This window comes from Cariama cristata, unplaced genomic scaffold (assembly GCF_000690535.1).
Source record: "Cariama cristata isolate BGI_N322 unplaced genomic scaffold, ASM69053v1 scaffold9820, whole genome shotgun sequence".
In the NCBI taxonomy this organism is placed as follows: domain Eukaryota; kingdom Metazoa; phylum Chordata; class Aves; order Cariamiformes; family Cariamidae; genus Cariama; species Cariama cristata.
The window spans coordinates 89340-116361 of NW_009594104.1; the positions used below are offsets into that span (position 1 = coordinate 89340).

At 40.4% G+C, this 27022-nt stretch overlaps 1 protein-coding gene across 1 annotated transcript in view; it reads right to left on the reverse strand.

Moving 5' to 3' along the window:
* Positions 1-990: 990 nt before the first annotated feature.
* The window catches only part of ALPK2 (alpha-kinase 2), a 35216-nt gene continuing 9184 nt past the window's right edge, over positions 991-27022 (reverse strand). The window contains exons 3-11 of the mRNA XM_009696758.1: positions 23097-25971; positions 20294-20441; positions 17281-17408; positions 17145-17180; positions 14710-14984; positions 14498-14586; positions 10732-10949; positions 8828-8876; positions 991-1757 (exon numbers count right to left, since the gene is read on the reverse strand). Coding sequence (XP_009695060.1) covers positions 1523-1757; positions 8828-8876; positions 10732-10949; positions 14498-14586; positions 14710-14984; positions 17145-17180; positions 17281-17408; positions 20294-20441; positions 23097-25971 — 4053 coding nt within the window. The 3' untranslated portion in view covers positions 991-1522. The remainder of the gene's footprint in view (positions 1758-8827; positions 8877-10731; positions 10950-14497; positions 14587-14709; positions 14985-17144; positions 17181-17280; positions 17409-20293; positions 20442-23096; positions 25972-27022) is intronic.

A 27022-nucleotide genomic window follows, 5' to 3' on the forward strand; every position in this document is an offset into this window, starting at 1 on the left:
TGTTAAACAGCACCGGTCCCAATGCCGACCTCTAAGGAACACCACTCATCACAGTGGCACAGATTTGGCACAGTTAATCTAACCTATTTCAAATGTTTGTTTTTCAGATGACCTGCACTTTGCTCTAAATTCCATTCAGAAGACCTCCATTAACCATAACGGGAGCCTTTAGATGGCAAGCCTAGATGTTACATCTACATTGCAGTCAGATGAGTTTCTGTCCCCACTCTCAGCTAGTCCCCAACAGTTTATCTCTTCCTTGGCACCCACTGCTTATCAATACAAAGCAGTCTGAAATCGCTTTTATCTTCCTCAATACTGATGGGACTCTTACACACAGGTATTGGTTTCTGGCACCACCTGTTATTTAGTAATCACACAGGGATAAGAAGTTCGACAATGTTCAGTGTTTGTATTCTGTGCTAGGCACTGCAGGTTGGGTTTTCAGCTGCCACCTCTAGTAAACTTGTTGCAGTCCTCCGACATGCACAGTTCTCTCTTCTGGCTGCAAACCTCCACAAAAGCTCACACTTAAGCTTAAAGGAGCACAGTATCTTTTTTTCAGTTCTGGCCTGCCTAGGCATATTGGATAAATCATGGCTCTTCAGCAGACAGGTACTGGCCCAGGGTACCTGTCATGTTCCTTCAAAAACCAACTCTACACTGCACAGAAAAGTCATTGTACTTACTCTAGTTGAAAATGCTGCTAGGTACTAAAATACCCTCCGCATGTAATGGTTTATTTCAGACGGTAGCTGTTTGGCAACATGCAGACTCCAAACTTCTATCCTACAATAGGATCAGCGCAAGCACAACAGTACTGCCTCATGGGGTTAACTGTAGATTCAAGGAAGCTTGCATGGAAAGCAAGGAATTCTATGGAGAATCACACAAGTTGCCCATCTTCAAGATGATGACATCACTTTGTGATGACCTTAAAGATGCTAGCTAATTTTGTGGGTGGCAGAAGACAGCTATGACCAATCATGAATGGCTTTGTCTTGTATTAAAAGACATGTAAGTGGGAGAAAAAATTACAAGAATAGGATTATAGTAGGATTACAATATGCAAACATCTGGGAAGGAAAACAATTTTTCTATAGCAGCCTGAGCAATAATACTGTGCAAAACTTTTACTAAGTGGCATCTTAAATACATTGGTATTTATGTAGCAGCTGAACCCACAGGGTCACAGGCACAGACAGAAGGGAAGATGTTCTCTGGTGACCTGTGGTGCACTCAATGTCCAAGACTCAAAACGTGCAGATACCAATGCATAGAAGGGTTGCAAGATAATCCAGGCAGATGGCTTTGTTTGTCTTCAGAACCTTGCCCCAGTGTTAAATCTCAGGTACCAAGACCATGGAATCAGCTCCTTTCTTTGTTGCTGGCATCAGCATCAGGATGACTTCAAAATAACGTCATAAGGCAAAAGACTAAAGTTATCCCCCCACCAGGTCATTGGTGCCTATCACTACTACATATCCTCGAGAGGAGTTTTCACAAGATGGGACAGTGCAACTCAATGCTCTGAAGAAATGAAGTCTCTAGGTTCTCTTGCTTTCTTGGGCACTGTTTTCTTTATAGTTGATGAGTTTGGTAGATTTTTGCTTTTCATGGATGTTGCTTTCCTCTGTTTTTGATGAGTGGTTCGGAGAGATTTCAGCCCCAGCATCTCACAGTACTTATTGCACTGGTGGAGGGCTCTGAACTGCTCAATGAAGGAAATTGAGCAGTTGCCTTTAAAACCTTTGTATCTGTAGCAACAAAGAAAAAACAAAAGCCAAATGGGATTTCAAGACTCATTTTCAGCACAGTGAGGCAGAGTATGACTGTTGATTCATAAGCAACTTGGAAACATTAAGTAAGTCTCTTCCACCCATGCTGTTTTGAGAAACACTAACTCTGTCACAGAAAATCAAACTAAACCTTTGAGAGGTGAAGGAAAACAAGTAATAAGTAGTGACAGAAGAGGGACCAGGGCTAAAGAGGCATAGTTCCGTGGTCTGTGTCCTGGGTACTATTTTTGATTTCATTTAGTTGGGAATGTCATTGTCTGCTGGCTAACTTTGTCTCAGTAATATATATATGAAATCCATTCTACGTCATTCTCTATAAAGAGTTCTTTTGACTACCATGAAGAGACAAGGTTGCCGCGCGAGGTGTCATCAGAACCAGAAGCTGTTTTCATCCAAACATGTACACAACTTCTGTGCTACGCTCCTCCCTCCCACAGGCTTGACTACCAGATCTCCAGGAGCCAAGCCTCTTGGGGAAGAAGGATACCAGGAGCGTTCCAGCGGAAGGCAGTCCCATCCAGCCTTCACAGTTCCCAAGCCACCACCACATCTCCCACTGCTACCTCTCCCTTCTTCAGTGGGCTAGCAAAGCCAGGGAGTAGCAGAGCATGTACATCCCTCCTCTCCTCACCCTGCCACTGGTTGCTGACTTTCCTTCTGGTGCCTGTTTTTTAATCATATCAGTTTTTTTTAAAAAGCTGCACCTGCTTTTTAAAGGAGTAATTCTTGGTCAAATTATCAGGACGGTGAAGGAGCTCCTCTCCTTTTCTGGTAACCTTAATAAGTGCATGCTCTACCCTATTCTCTCGGTTCACTGGACATACAATGTCCCCAGCAGTGAACTGTGAGTTATCACTTTACGAAAACAAACAAACAGGATTTAGCACTGAAATTCACCCAACATGCTCATTGCACAGCATTCCAGATAACGTCTTTCCTCATGCAGATTGCGTAGAGCTAAAGAAAACACTGCTGCTCTGAGAAGGCCAAACTCTTTCTGACAGATCCGCATCTTTATCGCAACAGAGTTTGCCAAATTTTCTTCCACAAAAGAATGCGCCAGTGGTGAAAATATAATAAAATACCTTGCAACAAAAGGGGATGATATCTGCCTCCATTTATATCTAACTGTCCTATTTTGCATCTCTAGTGTTCCTCTACAGAGAAGAAATGGAAGAGTTGAAACCTGAGGCTGACTGCTTTCCTAGCATCAGTAATTCCACCCTAGGAGGAAAGAAATCCCTTTGGCAGATAATGCAAATCTGACAGTTTCTCTAACATATCAAAAAGGTAATATTTATCGTAATGTATATTGGTAACCCCCCTTACAGCCAAAAAAAAGTCATCTATACATTTTGCTGCTGCTTTTAAACACTGTCACAATTGCCTACCCATGGAGGATGGATCCCAAATGATTTCAGACAAGCTATTGCAGCCATGATGATGAAGACTTTGCAGATAATTGTAAGGTGAACAGCAGACTTTAATCTTTTAAGGAATTAAATTATTGCTAGTGGTCAACTTCAATAAGAAAAAATATTTTAGAGTTCAACTTTCTCATCACAAGTATTTAGGAGTCCTTTTGTCTTCTCATACCAATATTTTACTTTCAGACTCTTCTTTGAAGTCAGAGTTTTTGAATGTTAAATACGTATGTCAATGAAATATAGCTCCAAATGTATTTCACTATTATTTGTCATGTGAAGCTGTTCATACCAGACAAGGTTACCTTGTAAGTTAAACAGGTAGTAAGCCTGCCCTGCTCTACAGAAACCACTCAGCTAGATTGCTATAAACAGCCAGATGAACCGCAAAGCGTTAAGAATTTTTTTTTTTCCTCTCCTCTCCAAGTAAGTTATGTGCTTGTTTACCCAAAGGAAGCTTAAGAGGAGTGCCGTTGTTACTTCAGGACTATACCCTGGAGCTTAGCAAGATAATGCACTGCTCTCTCACTCCTTTGGAGAAAAAATAGACTTAAGACTTTATGCTTGAGCTCCTTTACCAGAGCCAACAGGCGTATGCTCCAGACACATCAGCTAGGTTCCACAGGCAAACATGCTTGTGCTCAGCAAGAAAATCTCTTCCTATCAAGCATTGATCCTGACTCCAGAAACCAGTTAAAGTAGAGCAATGCACTGCCAGCAAAGAGCAATAACTGAGACTGAACTATTGTTATTAATTTATCCTAAATATTCAGTTAACCATTGGGTCTCTCCAGTCAGTGCCAGTGCTGTGGCAGCAGCGTGTGTCATGCAGCTGCAGGTGCCAGCGTCTGAGGAGATATGGAGGCTCTCTGCAGACAGCCGTTGGGTAGCAGCATCTGCTCACTCTCCTATCTGAAATTCTCCATTTCTGCTGCAAGGCTGATTGAGAGGCTTCATTTCTCCTGCACTCTGCGTAGGTGTGTTCTGGCAGAAATATTAATGATAAGCAACCTCCAGGGCTATCAATTAGGTGAGAAGTTTCACTGCACCGAATGCTGACTGTTTTCACTTGTGGCTGCAAAATGACCGCGTGCTCTTTCTCTTGCTCTCGCTCTCTTTTTTTCCTCAGGTAGGCTCTTTGTTGCAGTTAAAGAAAATTTCTTCATGTGTTTTTCTCACGCTACAAAATTCTGATAATATTAATTTCTTTGTGGAAATAATCTTGGAATGAAAAAGCTGGGCTAAAAAAAATTCCACTTTTCTCATGAAGTAAATAAAAGTCTGTCTAAATGGCTTTCCTATCTGTATTTGGTATTTGTCACTTCCCGTATGTCTTTGAAGGAACACCTAAACAAAGAGCAGAAACAGTAGCATTTGCTGAGACGACACTATGAGTAAGAGACACTTTAAATGAACAATTGAATGCTCTGCTAACTAACTGTAGCTTTAGAATTCAACAAATGCCAAAAATATTTGCAATAAAAGTAAGAGTGTAAATATCTTGTGAACAAGAGACAGAACATTTATATTAAAAACACGTGATTATTTTTATTTTACTAGATTTGCTCCTAAATCAACCCATCCTCATTTCCCTTCTCCTAAAATAACAGCTTTGCATTTGGTCGTCTAGCTACAGATATGGCCTAGGTAACACTCCTTGTCCATTTTGGCAGTTGCAAGGCATGGATGAGCCTAGTTTGGCTCCACAGTGTGCAGACAGCACCAGGTCTTATAGCGGGTCACAGAAAAACTAATCTACAGATGTGAGACCAAAGTTTTGCATCAGAGTTCCCCCAGCTCTTTGCTGTTTGTTAGTCACTGCTTCCACAGAGTCCCCTTTGTCGGCTTCCAGACTGCATCATTTGTTCTGGACAGACCTAATGACCATAGCTCTGTCGTCATTTGGGAGGACTTCTTAGCTTAATGCAAACCATTCTGTGCTGTTATAGCTTGTGGTATGTGTAGCTGGGGGAAGGTCTCCATTAGTGAATGGCTTCTAAACTGCACAGTCCGTATGGCTCTCATACGTTTTGTGTTCAATAACACCAACTATTGACCATTCCAAGCCTTCAGAAATATAAATCTGTTATTTACCACAGCATGCGCTATTAATTCACTGGCTAGATGACTGATAAATAAAACTGGGACAGAATTTCATCTCCCAGACTTGACAGTTGGGGGTTGGCCCAAACCAAACCTTCCTTTAATCTGAAGGGGGAATGTAGGATTTGTCCCCAGGCTTAAGCTCCCCAATGCCTCTTGTTGCCACCTTGAGTAAAACTGAATTTGTCAATGCCCTGAAACCAGACAGACTTTCAGATCCACATTTGGTGAAGAGCACTCCTGTTAATCACCGTGACCGTGGGTCACCGCGTTCCCGATTCCTTCATCTTTGTGTTTACCATTCATGGACAAATACCTGGGCACTTGTGCACAGCTTCTAAACTGGCTCACTGTTTGCACTTAGAAGCCAGTCACTGTGTTGTATTATTTTTGTTTACGTTCGCCAAAGAATCGACTAAATAGCTTATTTAAAGGATTGATTGCCCGGCTCGGGTGCGCCCCAGTGGCTGCGTTAAAAATACTTTCCAGGCTTTTCGGTTTTTAGTTAAGCTTTGCCCTCTACTGACAGAAACTGCACTGCAGCTACTTCAGCGCCCTGAATGAACGACCCTTTGCCTGGGGCTCCTTCGGTTTCCAACTCACTGGTAAAACAGACACAGAAAGGATAAAGGATCAGAATTACTTTGAACAGTGTTAATTGTTGAAAACATCAATCTCTACAGCCTCTACAGGAAGGAGAGGAAAGATGAAGACAAAGAATATATACATGCTTATCCAGAAATTAATTGTTCAGACTTGGAATATGAGTCAGGACCCCCCAAAAAATCATTAACAGCAATGAGCAACACTCAGTATAGGCACAAAACTTTAATTTATGCTGTTTGCTGTGCGTGCTTTACAGGAAACACTGGGGGATAAATAACGGCCATGAATAATTCATGACAGTTGCCATATTGCCTTTTGCAACTTCATCAGTTAACAGTTTGTACTATGACTTTAGATTGTATGAAAGCTTGACTATACTATGAGTGTGGCGGGGCAGGAGTGGGGGAGATGGACCTTTTTTTCAGTTGTTTTTTTTTTCCCCTGATCACAAGTTTAATCTTAGAGTGAAATTAGAATTGTATTTAATTTACATTCCGGCCAGGAATAATATGAATGTTCTTCCATTCATCAAGGATCACAGCATTTCCCAAGGATATTTTCCGTTTGCCTTGATGTGATTTGCCCAGGCTTAGCAGAATTGGAGGCAGAGGACCTGTCTGTGATCAGTGAGGTCATTTTCTCTGCCAAGAGTGGTTGAAGAAACTCTGGGAATTTCTGTAGGCAATTACACCAAAAATCAGCTTTCTATCTTCTCTAACAATACAGCTAAAATCATAACAGTATCATACTGTATTTTTTAGTTAAGTAGGACTATGTATGTTCTCCCCAACACGTGCAACAGACAATCTCTCATCAGCATGGCTGCAAACTACCAAAAGCAGCAATAGCCAGTAATACAGATGAATTCTGTGTACTAGTTTGTTTTCCCCATCCAGGCTCACGGAATTAAAAATCAAACTGCAGATATTGATGCAGAGGTGTCCTTTCTGGGAAAGAAGCATGAAAGAAAAATAGACGACCAGGAAAAATCTGTTGTCTCGTACCAATATCATTAGCTAAATGACAAATAAAATGATACTCAACATTTTTAAGAGGTTGTTCATGAAGGGAAATGATATTCCCCTATATATGACTGAGGTGATCCTTACTACAGCTTGCTTTGTATATTCGTTTTCTGACTTCACCTTCCTCTTCCCTAGTCCAACATGAGTTTTTACAGGAGTAATTTCCCGTAGTGAGCCGGACAACAACATCCCTTAAAGCATTTCTAGAAATCTTCTGATCCCAGAGAACAGTGTTGCCTAAATAAAATTTTTATGACTTCTTTGTTTTCTAACAGGATGATGCAACTTCATTTCAACTGATTTCACTTTGGATCCTCAGCTAAAAGAGTGAACCAATGTAAGTTTTGAATGGATGCCAGCCTACAATTGTTAAGGATTTTCCCAGAATATTCTGGGGTCAAATACTTACTAATTTAACAGATATTGTGAGGGTTTTTTCCTGTACCCCAGGTATATAGACAAGCTCCAGTTTAGTATAACGACCGAATACATGTGATCAGGCCTGCTTTTTCCTGTCAGATTCTCAAAGGAGAATATGAATTCAAAGCATTGGTCACAGGCATTTACCCCCATCCCCTTTCCCTTTCCAGCAGCCAGCTGATTTGAATGTCTGTCTGCACTGCCTACTCCTATCAATGCCTCTTTGGGCCTGTGGTGTAACTAGAAGCTTCAATTAACAGAAGCTTAAGAGAAGTGGAAGAAAGTTAGAATATTGAAGGCCTATATCTTTATACACATGCTTAAGTCTCCCCAAAAGACCTGAAGCCATTGCAAAACTACTCAGAAAGAGGCCTCTAAATATTATGAACAGTTCTGTTGTTGTAGCTCAGAACTACTGCTTCTGAGAGAGAAGGGAAAGCGATACCATTAAATCCCTGAACACATTTCCTTTTTTATCAGGTAAGTGGCCTACACAAAGCTGACAGACATCTTCCCTCCACCCATGCAGCTGACAAGAACATGGGCGCGAGAAAAGCTTACGGTCACTGCCTGCTATAGCAAGAAAAACTGACTCATAGAGTTCTAAACTGAGAAAAGAGTCTTTATAAAAGGTTGTGCCATAAATACATATTCTAAAGCATTGGTACTTTTGCTGGCTGTGAGAGGGATTTCAGCTGTGTTCTCTCATGCAGTCCCTGCACCATCCTTTTAAACTCCTTGCAAAAAGGGCAATACAAGCTTTGGCCCCTTTCAGGCCATCTTTCCTAGTTTCTGCAATACTGTGATAGATATCCTCTCTTTTTCCAGGGGAAGAGTCGGAGGGGAGAAGGAGCACCTCGCCTACTGGCAGCAGGATCTAGTAGTAGGGTTGGAGAGGTATGAGTGCTTGTATTTGCATTTGCTGGGGCAGTGCTAGTGAGTGGAAGCCCAGCTGGAGCTCTGGCTCCAACAGCATGCTGGGTTTGAGATATTTCCTCCATGGTCAGAAGCTCTGGACAGCATAAACACCAGGTCTTTCACTGTACCTCAGGCTGGAACCAGTGTTGGTCCTGCATTTTCCGCCCTACCTTCCTCCAGCTGATGCACCACCAATTAAAGTGCATTACTTGCTTGTAAGTCACCAGAGACCTTGATTTCACTCATGAAATGCCCTTTGAATAAGCCTATTTTAAGGGAGGAATGAAGGAAAAGCAAGCCCCATCTACAGTGTAGCCCCATTCTTTTAGAATAAAATAAATGTGTTTCCCTTATAGGCGGGTTCCCATAAATACGAACAAAAAGAAGTTAAAAGTCAGATGAGGATTGTTTTCTTCCAAAGTTAAAGCAAGAGTAAATTTCCGGTGCACCCTTTCCCAGCAATCTCTTCAATATGTGAAGAGATTGATGTGTAAAGCGAAACCATGCTGTTGAGAAATAATTTTTCACTCACCCTTTGGCCAGTGTTGCTATGCCAACGTCAGTTAACTTCATTCCTACACCTACAAGGCATCAAAGAAACAGCTTATGTTACACTAGAATTTCTAGGAATATCTTCAGATTCAAGAGCACTATATATAGAGGCATCAAATATTACTTATTGATTCATGTTTTCAATTTTAATTATTTGCCACCATTTTTCCAAAACATTTTAAAATACCCCAATTAAAAATAGGCTGTTTGTCCTCTGTATCACTGGCAATTTCTAGAAGTCACTCTCATACCAGTAGTTTACAGATAGCAAGGTAAATAGATAAATAGAGCATAACTTGTTTCAGTGGGGGGAAAGGAGGGGTTACACTTTGATGACTGTATTTTAAGAAACATACAAAATCTTTGCTTATGCCCTGAGATGTGTATATTTATTTATGGGTTTTGGGGTTTTGATGCTTTGCAAACTTGGACTAAGTTTTTCAGTAGGAATTGCATATTTGCTTTGCTCATCAAATAGCAATAGGTCAGTCAACCTTATTTTTACTTTTTGGGTGAGAGATCCAAAATCCCTTTCTCATTCAGTATTTCCAAAAACTTGGGTGTTTTAACCTGTCCCTTTGTTGACTTGCTTATAGGCAAATCCAGCCCTGCAGTGTGCAATTTTTTCTGTACAGGAAAATGATGGTCTCAATACTATTTTCCTTGGAGAATACCCTCAGAAATCTCAGCTGGTGTGCCTGAAAAATGCAGCCTAGATACTCAAATGAGAAGATGATCACAGAGGAAGGATGTTTCCCTTCAACAGCAGCAGGTATATTGTCCTTTGTGGCAGCAATCATTATAGAGGCTCAGACACCATTTCTGCTGTTGTTCTTCCCTCAGGCTAAGATTTTGTTCTTTCTTCTCCCTTCACATTACTTCAGGGGTCTTGTTTAGATGTCTTGTTCCTAATTTTCCTGCCTTCTCTTGTTAAAGAATATGGGATATTTTGCAAGATCCCACCTTTTTTTTGGTTTTCTTTAACAAGAGTCTGTCTTTCTCTGTTTCAAACACATGTATGCATACTGTGTTGGGTACAGGCCCAGCATTTCAGCAGTTAGGAGGAGTCACACCCACAGGAGCATAAGGGCAGCATTTAGTAAATGTGAGGAGAGCATTTCTTCACCATTCTCTTCTTTTTTTTGAAGGAACATGTTTCTTCAAACCTAGCCAGGACCTGAATGTGGAGCATTCCACTGTTGACAGATTGTTGCTAAGTATTTAAACACAAGATAAAGTGAAGGACTAGGATGTTACTAAGAACTGAAGTCTTCAATTCACAAGACATTTTGTTAACCTCTGGGAAGTGAGACAATAAGCCAGACTTGACTCATATTGAGTGTCCCAATTTACTAAGGGCACATGTAGAAGAATAACTCTCCTGTTAAGAGTATAAGATTTGTTTTTTCTTTTCCAAACTGTCTTCTTACAAGAACATAAGCTAGGCAAAAATTCCCTTTCTCTGCTAATTAGATAAACATCATAATACTGCACAGGTTAATACATGTTAGCCCCTGCTGCCAAAGTAGGCAATTAATTAATGTCTTTCTGTTCCCTAGGGTAACACAGACACAAATAAACACAGTGCACTTAAAAGAGGCTAGAAAATAAAATTCTCTCTCCTATCTTTTATTCTGATCTGCATGAGATGCTGTGTAAGACAGGCACAGGGCCAGGGTACTGTCTGCATCTGGAGAAGACTCTGCCCGTTACAAGGTTACGGAAGGAGCACATTCAGCATTGCCAACAGTACACAGAAAGCCAGGAATAACATTGTTCAGAAGTAAGTCTCTGGAAGTTCTGCGGTTACGGGGACTGACTGTGAGCGGTCACCAGCCTGTATCATGGGAAAGCCATTTTATTACCCCCACTCAGAGAACTCACCTTGCAGGTCAGTGACAAGCAAGCTCCCATTGGTCTTCTCATACACCCAGTGCTGGAAGGTGCAACACTTCTGGCCAGCCTCTGAGTCTCTTCTCAAGAAATTTACTTCTTTGCCATCCCTGACAGAGTATTTCACAAATTCCCCAACCAGCTCCTCCTCCACTGTTGCATAGGGGATGTTATTAGCAGGGCGATGAACAAGAAAAATAGGAATGATCCTGAAATCAAGAGATAAAAACTAATAAAATCCAGAGACTTCTGTCAACAAAGGAGTAAGAAACAGACAAAGTGGCCATTGTCCTCAGAGAGTGAATGAACAGCTATCAAGTCTAAACCAAGCCAGGAGACATCTAAGATTGGGATCTTCTAGGTAGCTCTAGAACATAAAAGCATTATCCTCTGTGTGCTTATTTCTTTGTATTATTTAGTCAGATGTAAACTTTGTCAAAGCATGCTTTATAATGTTGTCCTACTACATCCCAAAACCTAAACTCTGCACAATAAAGCATGCTTGCTTATTTTGGAGTATCACTGCTTTAGCTGCTCAGGCTGACTGATACATGATTCAGTCTTTGTGAGGTGTTACACATCTGCAGATTTGATCCACTCCAGAAAGAGCTTTGCCCAAGACCAGTGTAAGTGGAGCATTTCTCAGACTGGACTTCTAAAACCTGACACATCCAAAATTAGCAAACACTTGATAATGAAAATACAAAGCAACTACTCTTCACCAAAAAGTAAAAGGAAACAAGAAAGTCTCTGGAAAGATCATCAGATTCTCAAGACAAGTTGGTTCAAGTGAAAATCTTTAGACTTTGGCAAAGTTTGGATCCAGGTCAGAAAACATCAATGAGTTCTGTATGAACTTGAAAAAAATTGTCTCATTTTATTCATTTAGAAATTGAGCTAGTTTAGTCAGAAAGACTTACAAAGTTTTGTAGGAATCCAGGCTAGGTCTCTTTATGTCTAAAGATGCACCATGCCAAAAACTCACGTCCAATATTGAATAAAATTTCGCTTGGGGTTTCATGGTCTTCCCAGAGAGAAAGACTGAATGTGAAGTGATAATGGCAGTAGTCTGGAAGGAAGTATCTGTCTCACTAGCAACATGAACGTCTTGGTTACCAAAGTTCCTGCTGGCTGGAAAGCAGTGTTCTACCTCACAGATAGTCTTCCTCTGTTTGTACTTACACTGGAGAAACTCAGCATACTTGTTAGGCAGCACTCTGATACCACAGTGTAAGTCTCCAAAATTAAATATTAGAATAAGCAAAAAAGTTACATCAGTGTACATTAGAGTGGAATTTAATACTACTCTGAGATAAGGTCATTTTGGAAAGCCAGCCAGCTGGAGCTGGTAACAGAACATGACTGTATTCTATCAGCTAGCTCACAAGAGCTCCTAGCAGTATCTCAGAACAAATGGGGGAAATGATTGCCACCACAAAACAGGTTTGAGTCACTTGCTTTCTTACAGTTTTAGAGCAACACTGCCAAAAGGGTGGTACAGTTGCTTCCAGACATGCTTGTACTGGATTCTGGAAATGGCAGAATTGTGAATGTACATACAGAATCACAGACTCATAGAACAATTTAGGTTGGAAAGGACCTTTAAGATCATCGAGCCCAACCATAAACCTAGCATGGCCAAGTCCATGACTAAACCATGTCCCTAAGCACCACATCTACATGCCCTTTAAATACCTCCAGGGATGATGACTCCACCACCTCCCTAGGCAGCCTGTTCCAATGCCTGACAACCCTTTTGGTGAAGAATTCCTTCCTAGCACCCAATCTAAACCTCCCCGGCGCAACCTGAGGTCATTTCCTCTCGTCGTACCAAAACATGTGCTCTATATACACTGAAAGGAGGTATAGAAGAGTTAGTCATGGGACAGAGAACCACATATAACCAGAGAACTTTTGTATAAGTCTTCCAGTCCTAGTCCACAATCAAGCTTTATTGACAGCATTAATTTATTTGTTGTGATATTTTACCCTTATTGTTATAACACATGCAGTTAAACTGGTACAAATGGCCTTTTCACCAGTAGTTATTCGCTTTCTAAGGAACAATCACTGCAACTGTAGGCACTTGTCTAGTTCTAACCTACTCAAGGTATGGTATCAGCTTAACTTTACCAGTATCATTAAAGTGAACAGCTTTTGTTAGTATATAAGGCTCCATATAGTTTCCTATTACTGCACACTGAAAGGAAAAGAAATGGTTCACTGGTTAATAGACATGTTAGTACCACTCCATTGTGGAAGTATCCCAAGTAACCTCAGACCACAGAATCTATCTCTCTCTCCCCGCCTCCTGCCCTTCTATAAATGTCTAGCTGCCAGGCTACTGACTATTACAGGGCAGTGCTTTCTCTCTTCATTTCCTCAGCTTTCTCTTACAGTCAAATGTGCACAGATAGGCTAAGGCTGTAGCTTTAAAGCTAACTCTGGAGAACGTGGATGACTTTTCTCTTGCTCTATTTATCTTATAAATTGTTGCAAGGAATATACCCTCTTTTAAATATAAGTTTAGTCTGACAAGGGCTGGCTAGAATGAATGAATCTAGCCTTAAAATTTTGAAATTAAAAAGTAAACCAAAAGCATACGCACACCATCTCTTTTTGCTCATATTTGCTGTCTTCCAGCCAATTGTTTAGAATAAAGCACCAGATCTGAACCTTCCACGTGCCTCTTATTTGCACCAGACTTCTAGTTTTCGTAGGGTACATGCTCTCTCTCGTATCAAAACTAGAGGTTATATCCCGTGCCGAGAGAAATCTCTCAAACACAAATTTTATCAAGAGCAATATATTTCCAGAAAAGAAGCTGACTTGCACAAATATTTTCCCTAAAAGATTTCACTGCCATCTCCATTACTATTTCAAATCCTGAAGAGGTGGCTTTAAGGAATCATTCCAGGGTTGTGTTTTAAGTGGTCCCGTTTTCCAGGGAATCAGTGCAGCTGATCTGCAGCTGAGCAGATCTTGTGTCATCTAAATGGAGATGGAGATTTAGCCTGCTGTCAAGCATGTAGGTCTTATCCTTGAAGCAAGGCAGATGGAATTTCAACCATCCATTGCAAATTCAACTCTGCCCAGTAGCCTGACATTGGAATAGCAAATCCTTTGAAAAAGTTCTATTACCAAATCCTCAAGGTGCCACTTCCCAGCCTCAGAGGCAGAGGTGAACCTGTACTGAGCTATTGGTCTGATGTACACATATTCAGGAAACAGAAAACTTCTGAAACGAAATAAACCAGTCCTTAGCAAAACCTAGAATCAGAGTTGAGATTTTTGGCTTAAGACTCTCTATACATAGAAAACTTGCCTAAAGAGTGACTTCATACCAGCTTCAGAATGATCAGGATTTCTCTCAGGACTGCATTCTTAATGGAAAGTTGGAAGGCCTGACTGATCCCCTACTGCTGTTACTAGATGATACTAGTAGTATCACCTACTGGTGTTACTTCACTAACATGAATAATTTCCTCTATATTTATATCAAAATCATGCCTTTTGCCTGCTATTTACTGTCTTTACTCCTTATTATCCTTCTCTAATGGGAATGGAGTCTCTCTCACCACCTTGAGCTTCAGTATTATTTAGGTCGTGACTCCAGGTGTAACACTGCTCTCAGGATTCCTCTTTCTTCTTCTTTAGTAATTACTCCAAGCAGTCAGTGGGCAGCTGTGGCACAGGACAATACATATACGTATATACGTGTGCATGTATACATATATAAAAAAATATATATACTCACTCTGGTACTTCCCCAAAGCCTTCCAAGGGTTCAGCTTCAGCTGCATAAATCTTCGCATACTCTCTTGCAGTATTTTGGACATAGCATTCCTATATTACAAATAGATATGCCTATGGAATATTACTCAAAACATTTAACAGATCATTTGTTTGAATATTTGCAAGACAGCTTTTCCCCACAATTCTTGCTTACAAAGGACAGGGGAAGCTTACCTGCAGTGCCAGTTTGTAGTTCCTTTGCACTAGATCATCCTTACTCTTGGTCCCATATGTGATAGCATTGTGCACTTTGAGAACACAGGGGTGGCCGGGACTGAACACCGGCACAAGGCCTTGCATCACTTTACTTCGGAAGGCTTTCCGGTGCATGCCTTCACCAAAGTGAAGCTCTTCCGTAGCTATTATTCCATGCAGGTTCCCACCAAAATAGCTGTTGCTGATGAAATCTTCTCTGAACATGAGCTGCATGAATTCAATTTCTTCCACACCTAAAACACAATGCCACTTTGTTCTGCACAACATCCTTCTGCAGTCACAGGGAGAAGCGTGGACATGGGAGAACAAAAGCATCTCTCCACAGACTATTAAAGAAAATGCTTAATGAAAACAGAATACATGGCCTAATTTGTGTTAATATGGGGTTGGGACCCCACTCCTCTAAATGTAGCTTGTTGTTTTTACTCTCTAAAGCCAGCATGGAGAAAAGTGGCAGTTCAGGTTCATAAGGAAAGAATACAGAGTGTAGCAAACAAAAAATAGAGGTAAAGATCACAAAAGCTGTTTTTAAAGCTACTAGGGGAGTTATAAACTGGAGCTTCAAATGAATGTGAAGTAAGGCAAGCTGACTGAGAACAAAGAGCCACTGAGGGAATACAAAGATCCTGTCAACTCTGCTTTTTTGGGAAGACAGAGACAGTAATAAAGCTAATGTGCAGCAGTGTATGTAGATATGAATTTAAAAGCAGAACACAGTTCTGTGTCCAGTGTGCTCAGAGCACATTCTTCTGAAGCTAGCCTGTCTTTTCAGAAAAGCCAGAAGTTGCTGGTACAACCAGAGGTTGTTCTAGCTTTCAGCTTGAAATGTTTGCAGGGAAAGATTCTGTCAATGTATTTGTAGAGGCACTCAGCCCTTATCCAACACGACTATGATGGAAACATGCCTTTCCTAGTACCAACCACATTCACTGCATCAGCTCCAGTGCTGCAGACTGGCACGTTAAAGTGTTTCTTTTCAATATGGCAAGCACCACCTTAAAGACTGGTTCATTAGCAAAGGTAGAAGAAAATAACAAGATTTTTATTTCATAGCTGATTTTGAATAACAACCACATTTCTATAAATGACAATATCAGTTTTAATGAAAAAGTAAATAGATCAGTTTTAGCGCTCTTTATACTCAGGAGGAATTGGTACAATAATATTTCTGTTACCCGCCCACCTGTGGATTTTGAAGGTACCAGTAGCATAAGAATGTATGCCTAAGTTTGTTACAGCTGAAATCAAGCAGGATTTTGAGTTTCACCCTTTTAAATCATCGCTGGAATACAAATGGGAAAAAAAATATACAGGGGGAAAAAAAGTGGTTAAAGTAAAGCACTGAGAGAAACTAAAAAATTCTAACTGCATTTCAAGTCTCTCTAATCACAACATTTCAAGGAACATCAGTGAAAAAGATAAATAGGAGAACAGAAGATGTATACTACACAGTAGCTTTTTTTATTATTATTATACTACCAGCTCCCTTTTGCAGTTATCTCTGGTTTAGATTCTGTACACTATTGCCTCTCTTTGAAGCACAGAGGAAACAATGCACATACAAAGTTAGAATTAGAAGGCTCCTTAACTCCACCTAAAATTCTCTGTTGATCAAAATTTATACAATGCTGTTACATGGAAAGTCCTGTCTTTATTTTAACAAGGAACTAAATGTTTAATTTTATTCTTCTAGAAAAAGAAAGAAAAATCAATTGGCCAAATGAAGTACTCGATTAGTACAGGGTGTTCAGAAATGATAAACCAGTTTGCAAAGCACTGTCTATCTTTAGCTGCAGCACAGCAAGACATATGCCGAGTGCGATTAAACACAAGTTAACATATGGGGAAAGCATTCCAAATCTCCATGCCCATCTTTCTCTTGGAGTAAAGTTACACAGCAGGTGACTTGCAAAGACCATGTGTTCGAGCACCACTGGCAAGTTTTTCTGCCCAAAGAGCTTTCAGTACTCTGTGTGTGTCTATGTCTGTATGATGCAATGCAATGCTATTTCACTGTTTACTGCATGTGAAGTGCCAGTGCATCAAGCTAACGAGAAGTTACAGGCAAGTTCAAATCAATAGTTTGTCACAGCAGGTACTCCCATCACCCTACACAAACCATTCCATCCTACATGAGGGTATTTCACCTACAAAACTCCCATGAATTGAAGTGGATTTTATCTTTGGTGGTACAGCAAAGGTGAGTGCAAAAAGGGAAAGACAGCTAGCAAAAACACCATACTGATTCAACAGCTTCAATGGATTCCCATAGTTTGCCATGTGATAACTGTCAAAATGTCTCAGTCCGGTTATATTTTCCCATCTTATGTTCTATTCGGAAATCAGAAGGAACAAAGCTTTGAGCACACATTCAAGCAGATGTGTGTACTTACCTTCACAGTTCTGAAAACTTGAGAGACGTTCCAATACTACAAGAAAACAAAGAAACAGATTTTGTAGTAAAAGAAAAATATGAATGGAAGCTGCCATTGTCACCATTATTAATCAAAATTATAAACCGAGATTTACCTTCAGAAGTCAGATTAAACTCAGCAGTCACCTTTCCATACATATTACTCAAGCAGCAATAATACATTCCCTGGTCTTTGTTACTGGCTTTAGCTATTGCCAAAGAGACGGGAGAGTCATCCTGGGCACTGAAACAGAATGTTAATTTTCCACATTAATACTTTTAAAAGATCCTTCCTTACTATTCCATATATCCCTGCTCCTCTCCCTGGACTTTCTGTCCCTGACTGTAAAGACTGATACAAATAAAATGCAAGTAGACAAAATATTTAATTTCACCCTACTTAGAAGCATTCAGCCTATTATGTGTTTCACAATAGATGATCCTACTACATTCTGAGAGAAAAGTACCTCAATGAAATAAAAAAATAATTAAATCACACCAAAAGGCATGCTAATACTCCTATCAATATCATAGCCAAATATATAAAGTATGAACATATAAAAGCCCAAAATCTTGTATGCTGTTCCTCAATATTGACCCTTCACTCGGCTTTCTCTGTTCCTCAGCTTTTTTCAAGCTAGATATTTGCTCTCCGATGTCTGTGTATGCAACTTCACAAATGGATCAAAGGTAGATGTTACTAACAGGGGGGCAACGGTATGTGAATGCAGTTACGGGACTTGCAGAGCCAAGCCGGCTCTGGAAGCAATAAAACCACACTGTAACAGTGCTATGCCTGAGTGAAAAGTCCTCTCAGATGGTGAATGTTTCCACAATCACAGTGGATGCCCATGGAAGTATTTATCAGCAAACCAGATATTCCATGCAGGGATTATGGAGACCTGGCTATTGTGTTTCAAAGCTTCTGTGAAGTGAATTGGTGAAGGTGTGCACAACTTTGTTGGCAATGTGAAATTTTATGGCATTTTGGCACACTGGAGAACTAATTTTATCCAACAGCAGTTTTTAAATTAAATTACTTACATATATTAATATTACTAGCAATGTGTATTTTTCAATACATGTTTCCATGTGTTGACAGGCAAATAAAATTACAAAGATTTGTTGCCTAATTTCCTGTAATTACCCCCTATTGAAAGTAAAAGCCAAAATGTACCAAACAGTCCAGATCATATATTTCTGTAGATTGATGTATATTTCGAAAAGAAGAAACTAACAATTGGTTAGATTTTCACTGAACTCTACTGAACATTTTTGAAGTAAAAATTGTAACTAGGGATCTCTCTTAATCTAAATCTCTGTTATATATTTCACTTTATTTCCAACATTTTGAAATACATTGATCCTATTAAGTTAAAATTCATACATTTTATGTTATCACATATTTTAACTTGTTATCACTGCAAAAACTGATAAATTTGATATCTCTGCACTGTTTAGTTGTTAAAACACTGCAAAATTATTCAGCAGATAATGATATGTCTTAATATTACAATGGATATTGTAATACAATAATCAAAATCAGTATAGTTAAAACAAGAATCAGAATGACATGGGAAGTTTAATCAATTCATGCAACTTTTTCTTTCCATTTAAAAGAACATCTGAGAAGACATCTTCCAACAAAACTTTTTCATTTTCACAGAATTGCGCATTCTGATGGAAACATCTTTTCTTTTTCTACTTTGGGTAATGTTAATGTTGTATTTTTGAAACATTATAAACATATTTTAAGAGCTATGTGTTAAGAATGTCACAACTGCTATGGAAGAAAATAACTCATTTCATAAAAATGGAGTTTTAAGAAAAGCTGAAAAAGATCCTGATAAAGGTGTTAAGAAGCTTTTACTTCCACCCTTCTAATTGCACTGCCTCTAGTCACTCAGAGGCAGGTTAACTGGCTGGCTCGAGGGGAGAGATCATTCTTCCTTAAATACAACTCCCATTGTTTAATCCAATCAGCTTCAAGTTCCATTCGATACGGAGTGTGAAGTTCAAAGTAGAATCACAGACTCACAGAACGGTTTGGGTTGGAACAGACCTTCAAAGACCATCTAGTCCAGCCCCTCTGCTGTGGACAGGGACACCTTCCACCAGACCAGGTCGCTCACAGCCCCATCCAACCTGGCCTTGAACACTTCCAGGGATGGGGCAGCCACAGCTTCTCTGGGCAACCTCCACCACTGCCTCACCATCCTCATCATAAAACATTTCTTCCTTATGTCCAATCTAAACCTGCCCTCCTTCAGTTTAAAGCCATTGCCCCTTGTCCCTGTCCCTACAGGCCCTGGTAAAAAGTCTCTCTCTCTCTTTCTTATAAGCCCGCTTTATACATCGAAAGGCCGCAAGAAGGTCTCCCCGGAGCCTTCTCTTCTCCAGGCTGAACAACCCCAACTCTCCCAGCCTGTCCTCACAGCAGAGGTGCTCCAGCCCTTGGATTGTGTTCGTGGCCTCCTCTGGACTCGCTCCAACAGGTCCATGTCCTTCTTGTGCTGAGGACCCCAGAGCTGAAGGCAGTACTGCAGGGGGGGTCTCACCAGAGAGGCGCAGAGGGGGAGAATCCCCTCCCTCGACCTGCTGGCCACGCTGCTTTGGATGCAGCCCAGAATATGGTTGGCTTTCTGGGCTGCAAGTGCATATTGCCAGCTCAGATCCAGTATTTTGTCCATCAGTACCCCAAGTTCTTCTCTGCATGGCTGCTCTCAATCCATTCATCCCCCTGCCTGTATTAGTACTGTGGAATAATGATGTCGAGCTCTACATTGCATATTAGTTGTTTCAGCAATTCACTTCCACCACACAAGCACAGACAGACTCTCACATATTAACCAAGCATGTTTATGTTGTTTGGCTCGGTGCTGATGTACAAACTTCATTTGATCTTTTACAGTACTTGAAAGTTGGATGAGACGGGTTATAAACAGGTTGAGAGAAACTGCTGGTGATGGAATGTAAACTACAACCAATATCACTGCACTGTGTGACAATATGCTTCTTAATTACCCTGTTCAAACTTATTTTTTTCACCTATCATACTAATCCTCTCAACAGGTATAAGAGTGAACCACTGGCATATTCAGAAACTTCCAGTCTTTCAGAAACACTCACCTTCTCTCCAGTTGAGCTAGTAACTTGGAATCTTTAGTCCATGTAATGGTGGAGTCACCATGAATGTCACCAAATTGACAGCATAGCTTAATATTTCCAGAGCAGTCAGGGAACAACTCTGCTTGGATTTTCTTCAGCAGCTTGGGAGCTTGAAACAGAAGAGCCACAGTTCAGGATTAGAAGATAATGATATTGTTTTGGCATTTTAAAGGAATCCCAGAATGTTTTGCAGATGTTAAGAATATGAATCTGACAACACTGGTAATTGTGATTTCTTCTGATGCAGAAACCAAGGCTTTAAAACACAGAGGTTTTTAAAGACCGATTCAGTGCCCCACACAGTCAATGGAAATGTTTTCAATGCAAACACATTTTGAGTTTAGGGAATAGGACCCAAGGGAAGTTCTAGCCTGAAAAGGCATCGACATAAAATAATTTCTTAATCAAAACACATTCTCTCTGACTAAAGGACCCGCTGGTTTTATCAGTAAAAAAAGACACCACAAAGGTAGAGCATACCATATGGCTACATAATGAGAATTCATATTAACCAAATATTTGTAACTAGTGGATTATTTTAGCTGATCACAGCCTTTGAGAGAAAAGACTTTAAGTTCCAGGAGATGCTCAGTCTCCAAGGTGTGCTTGGAACATACCTAACACACACTGCCCCAACATGAGAGTCTTTGCAAGATGCAGTGATAGCACCATTTCCTTTAAAACACAGCTGGAGGGAGGAACTCACACTTAGTGGTTAGATGTTTGCATTTGGTAGTGTCAGTGGCCTTTGCTTCCCTTTCAGTTTCAAAGGATTAATTTCCCACCCCTAAAGAAAGTCCCTACCTTTCCAGCCATAGGGCACGATTCTTTTGCTAAACACTGACCATCACACAGAACAAATCCAAGAATCACTCAGGTTACAGAATCACGTAGAACAAATCCAAGAATCACTCAGGTTACAGAAAGAGAGCACTCTGCCCAGTCTGGGAAGGGTCCCGATAACCTGGTTCTCTGCTAAGACTTGTTTACTGGCTCACAGAACGCTCCAGCGTCTTTGCATGTGGGCATGGCGTGAGCGGGAGGATGGAGGGTACTTGGAAAGAAAGGGAAACAACACATACTTAGGCAAAGGTTTCGGGATCGTGACACATCCCTGTGCTCAACTGAGACACCCCTGCTGGACATAAGGGATGTAAAATGCAAGACGTTATGTTTCCTACTATGTTAACTGTGAGCTGCTGCACTCTGAACAAGCTGGCACGACACATCTCCCTCGGGGATGCCATTCCTGCAGTCTAACTTTCCCCGTCTAATGCCGAAAGAATGCTGGATCCAACTCGAGGGGTTAGGCACCTGGAATTCACTGCTATGTTTGTAGCCACTTAAGTCCTTAGGCCTAAGAATCTTGCTGAATCAGGTCTAAAATGACGCAGACAGTACATGACAGAACCGTAAATAGAACTAATGGTTCCAGATTCCCTGTCCTAACCACAAAGCCGTCTCTCCTGCAGCTGAAAATAATACAAAAGAGAACACTTGAGTATATACCAGACTAACCGTACCAACCTTCCCATAATGCTGAGCAAAGGTCCACACAATTCTCTAAATCATGAACATACATTCATTTCAGGCTAGACTGAAGCAGATCAGAAGCAGGTTAAGAAAATCCAGTCTTATCTGATGCAAGCCCAAATGCTTAAAACATTTTTCAAGCATAACTTCAGGTACATGGAAGAAGATCAGGCATTTCTCAGTAATTGCAGTTTGCTTGCTCTGCTTTGAAGGAATGCGTCTCTCCTCCCACACATTTGGTTCTCTGGCAAAGGACACATCTTTGAACAGAGAGAAGTTTGGGGTTTTTTTAAATGTGATTGGAAAAGTAGAACTCTCACCAGACTGCACTGTAATTAGAATCTCTGAAGAGCTTCATAGTTCTGTCTGTAGCTTACCTTTAGTCACTGTTCAGTCATGCACTGATCTATTCAAATGTTTTATGATGTGAACATGAAATGTAATGTCAAAAGGTAAAAATAAGACCTTGGTCCTTGCCAAGTATCCATAGAAACCACAAATACCTTATCTGTCTAGCTGTTACCCTACTGCTACTCCTGTCTGCATTTTGTTTTACCTGTTAGCAACCTCCTACAGACACTGACAAGCAACCTGAATCTCATTTCAGTTATATGTTTTCTATGTCAGTTTAATGTTGCTAATTTCATCAGTGTCATTTATGACCAACAGTGGCGAAAAGGAATCACAACCAGCCATCAGTCATCAGATAGAACTGCAAAACATTATGTTTATCAGTGACACCCTACTAATAGCAATAATGCTTCACTAGTAATAAAACCATTTGGTAACCAAGAGAGGGTAATTGCATTTGGAAGTCACAGTGTAGAAGCATAACTGGGATCACAGCTCTGCAGGAACATAACACACATGTTCTGGACTTGCAGATGCTATGTTGTGTGTAGCTATGTGGTACTATTACGCTATACATCCCTGAAAAGTTACTCAAAGAGACAAACGAAGAAGCAACTATTTCAAACAGGTTAAAAAGTTCATAAATTTAATATATTTGCCAGCTAGGAAAAGGACGTTAGGGAGGGTTCAACTCTGTGGCACGGGCACAGCAGTAGTTACTAAGTTCACAGAACAGGAAATTAAAATCAGTGAGGGCAGGACACCCTTAGCTGACATGATTTAGACTAAAGGAGGCTTGCAGTATGTTTAACAAATTTTAATTTCGTACTGTAGCCAGAACGATGGGAAAGGACAGAAACAAAAATCAGTTTTCTCTTACCTTTGCCATCCTTTTTCAAAATTAGTTTCCTTTGCTCTTTTCTGTCTTCTTTATGAATCATGCCTGCCTCACTCTTCACAGATTTTTTAACACAGCTAGGATCATTGTTGACATTTCCTCTCTCCTCCAGTCGGGTTTTTTTGGACAGTGTTGCTGGTGGCAATGTCTTCTTAGCTCCAGCAGCTAAATGCCCACTCTTTGCTGTGTCTTCTTTGCATTTGATGGGCTCAGGCTCAGCAACAGTTGGTGATGTCTGGTAGGACTTTGACCCTTCTTGATTTCTTACCCTTTCCACATTGACTGGGAATGGATCACATGTGGTCAATGCTAAGGAGAATGGCTGAGTTCTGCTGCGGGGTAGTTGCTCTTGAAAATACTGGTTGTTCCCTGAATCAACTGGTGGCAAATTAACTAAACCACTTACTACACTCTCTGATGTGATGACGTCTTCATCTTTATCATACTCAGCAGGGTTAATTGAATTATCAACCTCAGTTAGCTTACTGGAAGAGATCGAGTCAGGACAGGACTGCTTAGTGCTAATAGTCATGAACTGTCTCTCAGCCTTGGAGCTAATTAAAGTGCCCAAAGCAGACTTCGTTTCAGCTTCATCTGGGTTATATTCAATAGCTCTTTGAATCTCTTGTTTATTTTCACACAAGACCGCTTCCTCCTTCTTTTGTTCAGGTACCCTGTGGAACTGATCCTGCAACGCTTTGCAGAAAGTTTCCAGCGTACTTAAATTTTCATCTACTTTGACTGCAGTTTGTGTGGATTCAGTTTTTGCCTGACTTCCCATGCCAGGACACTCCGTTGCTGGTATACTGGTAAGAAGGTCCTCTGACTGACTTACAGGTGTGAAGAATGGTAATGTTTCTTTTACAGTGAGTTGTTGGATATCTAACTGATTACTGCTATCTCTACAATTCTCATGTGCTACGCTGTGGTCCTCATTCTGAGCCTTTCTAGGCAGCGGGGTACTAACTGATGTTAGACTTACAGATGCGTATGTGTGATTTTTTGAAGAATCTGGTTTTAACTCTCCATCAGACTTGAAGGTGCTGTCAATAAAAAATGCATGCTGTTCTGATGTATTGTGAGAGGAACCTGCAGTCTGGCTCTCTGAAAGATAACTAACTGCTGTGTCACAGGAAGTTTTGGCCCTTTGTTCATCACCTACACAAATCTCCCTCTGTTCTTCTGTTTTACATGGTTCAGATCTGGGCACTTCTACACAAAAATCTGTTAAAAATGTATTCCCAGAAGAGGGACCAAATGCCACTTCTTGTTTTTCAGTTTCTGTCAGTTGGTCTATATTTTGGGGTAGATTCTTACGTGTTATGGTTTCAGGAGTCTTAATTAAATTAGGCAACTGGATTACGTAACCATATTTCTGTGCATTAGAAACAACTTTAAAATCTTGACAGTTATTATTTTTTGAAAGATTATAACTATCAGAATTAGTGCCATTTTGTGCATTCAAATCTGAGTTATTTCCTTTTTCTCGTAAATTCTCTTCATAACTTTTCTGTATGGCGTTAACAGAAGAGTGTTCTTCATGTGTAAACTGATTGGTATTTTCACTGGGGAAAATGTCTTTCTTTTCAGGGAAATAAGCCAGTTCTTTTCTTGCTGGGGAACAGTCTCTCAAATGACAGCCTTTACCAGTTACAGACTCATTTATCAAGGATATGTTGTGCACAGTACGAAGTAATTGTCCGATTGTCCCATGTGATTTACCTGACATGCAAACTGGGTTTTCTTTGCTACATGCTAAATTACCACTCCAAGCATTTTTTAATCGAGGAGAATCTACACCACATGTTTGGGAAGCGTTACTAATGGTAAGCTTTCCTTCCCAAGCAACAGTCATTTGAGTGGATCCATTACTGTCAGTTAACGTTTGATTTGGCTTCTGCTCCAAGCACTCCCCTGTATTTAAGATGATACTATTTGCTGAAACACGAATGGATGGTGTTTCCGTTTCACTTCCAGTGCTAGAATCTAGACATATACCATCTGTTTCTACCACTTGTGCAAGACAAATGTTTCCTACGGATGCACTGTTACATGCTTCATCTGTTTTAAGTAGGATATTAGATGCATTGCAGCCTTTCTCTGTTCTTTGACTGGTAGATGGCTGTGTAACAGGTTCCTGCTCTTCTACCACATTTTTTGGCAAAAGATGATCAGAACAGGTCTCCTGTACAAAGTTCAGTTCTGTGATTTTGAGATCTTTCGGGCTCATTTCTAAACTTGTGATCCCCTGGTTTTGAAATAGGATTTGATAGTCTGAGTCATCTTCATGAAGAAGTTTCCACAGCTTGTCATGCACTGCAGATATATCAGCATCTCCTTTGCACCCAGGTTCTCCAGATTCCAGGACTGACTTGGGATTAGCTTCAAACAGAGATTCATCACATGACAGACCGCAGAGAGTATCTGCATCGTTGCTATCGTGTGAGTCAAAACTATACATTGGTTCTCCCTCCCTTGGCTCTTCAGATAGCTTTGCAGACGAGAGAACAGCACATAAATGTTCTTGTTTATCAGGAACAGAGTCGGTATCCCGCAAAGGAAAAGGTGAAACATCATTCTTTGATTTGCTGACATTACTAATAATATTAATTCCTTGTCCACAGAAGACTTGCTGGGGACAACTTTCTCTCTTATCACAAGGAGCACGGTGTTGAGAATAGGCCTGCAAACTTGCATTTTTTGCTTGTAACGTCTTTACAGTACAGAGCATTTCTGAAGCTGGGTGGATGGTTCCTGCACTCTCACAAGTCATGAAGACGCCTTCTTTTTCTATTTCAGGCTCCATACATAGTCTCTCACAGTTCTGGGTAAAGATTTTAAGATTAGTACCTTGATTCTACAAAGAAGAAAAAAAGAGAAATGTAATTGAAAATTATAATTGCTGCTTGACACAGGCCTGAACTAGAGTCCTGGCTTGAAATGTATCTAATGTGTTTTTTTTAAAAAAAATATTTGCCAACAGTCAAGTTTCTGACTTGTAGCTATCAACCTAATGGACTGAAATCAAACTCCTGGGTCTTACAGCCTTGAACCCTGGTGAGTTTCAGATCTGGATCTAAATGCAAAGAAATATAAAATTTAATCAAGATGAAGATCAATGACTGATACAGTCCAGCTAGATAAAAACAGATAAAATAAACCAAGCCAAACTAAAATAAAATAAGAGTCATATCTATGCCTTTTGCTAACCGTCAGAGTGTCCCACCATACTTCTGTAATTATTCCATGATCCAAACTGATGAGTTTCTGGAACTACCCAGACTAGTTTTTTGGGAGCTTGCCTTGCCCTTTGCTTCCATCATGGGCGTTGTTATCTTAAGTTTCACAAAGACGCTTTCTTAATATGTATCAGTCTTAAAAAGTTTCAGAGAACGCACCCCATGTCTGCCACGCTATGTACTTCAGAACAAGACTCCTACCAAGAAATGAACACCCCTGGGTCGGTTTTAAGCCATCTTAGAAATTTGTCTTTGGTCACCTCTGACCTCTGGAAGTGACAAGAAGTCCTGCTTCAAAAGGGAGTGCCAGAGAGCATTCCAGATCTTGCCTCTGCCCAAGTGGTAATGAATTGCTCAACATAAGGCACATTCAGCCCTCCTCTAGCAATGAGACACACATTGCAAACTTAGGGGTACTGCTGGGAAAATTGGGGCAGAAAATAAAAATTCATATTCCTCCTGCATCTCCTTTATTCTTCTATAGCAAAATATTCCAAATTTTCACTTTATGTAGAAACAATCAATTCCTCAATTAAACTAAGCCAAACTGAATTTAACTTATGCAAGCAGTGAAGATCTTCTTAAAGAGAATAACCGGCTGATGTTTGGGCTTGCATGGGATGAAGAAAGTGCTGCCACCTGCTTGGCATACAAAATCTGTTAAACTGT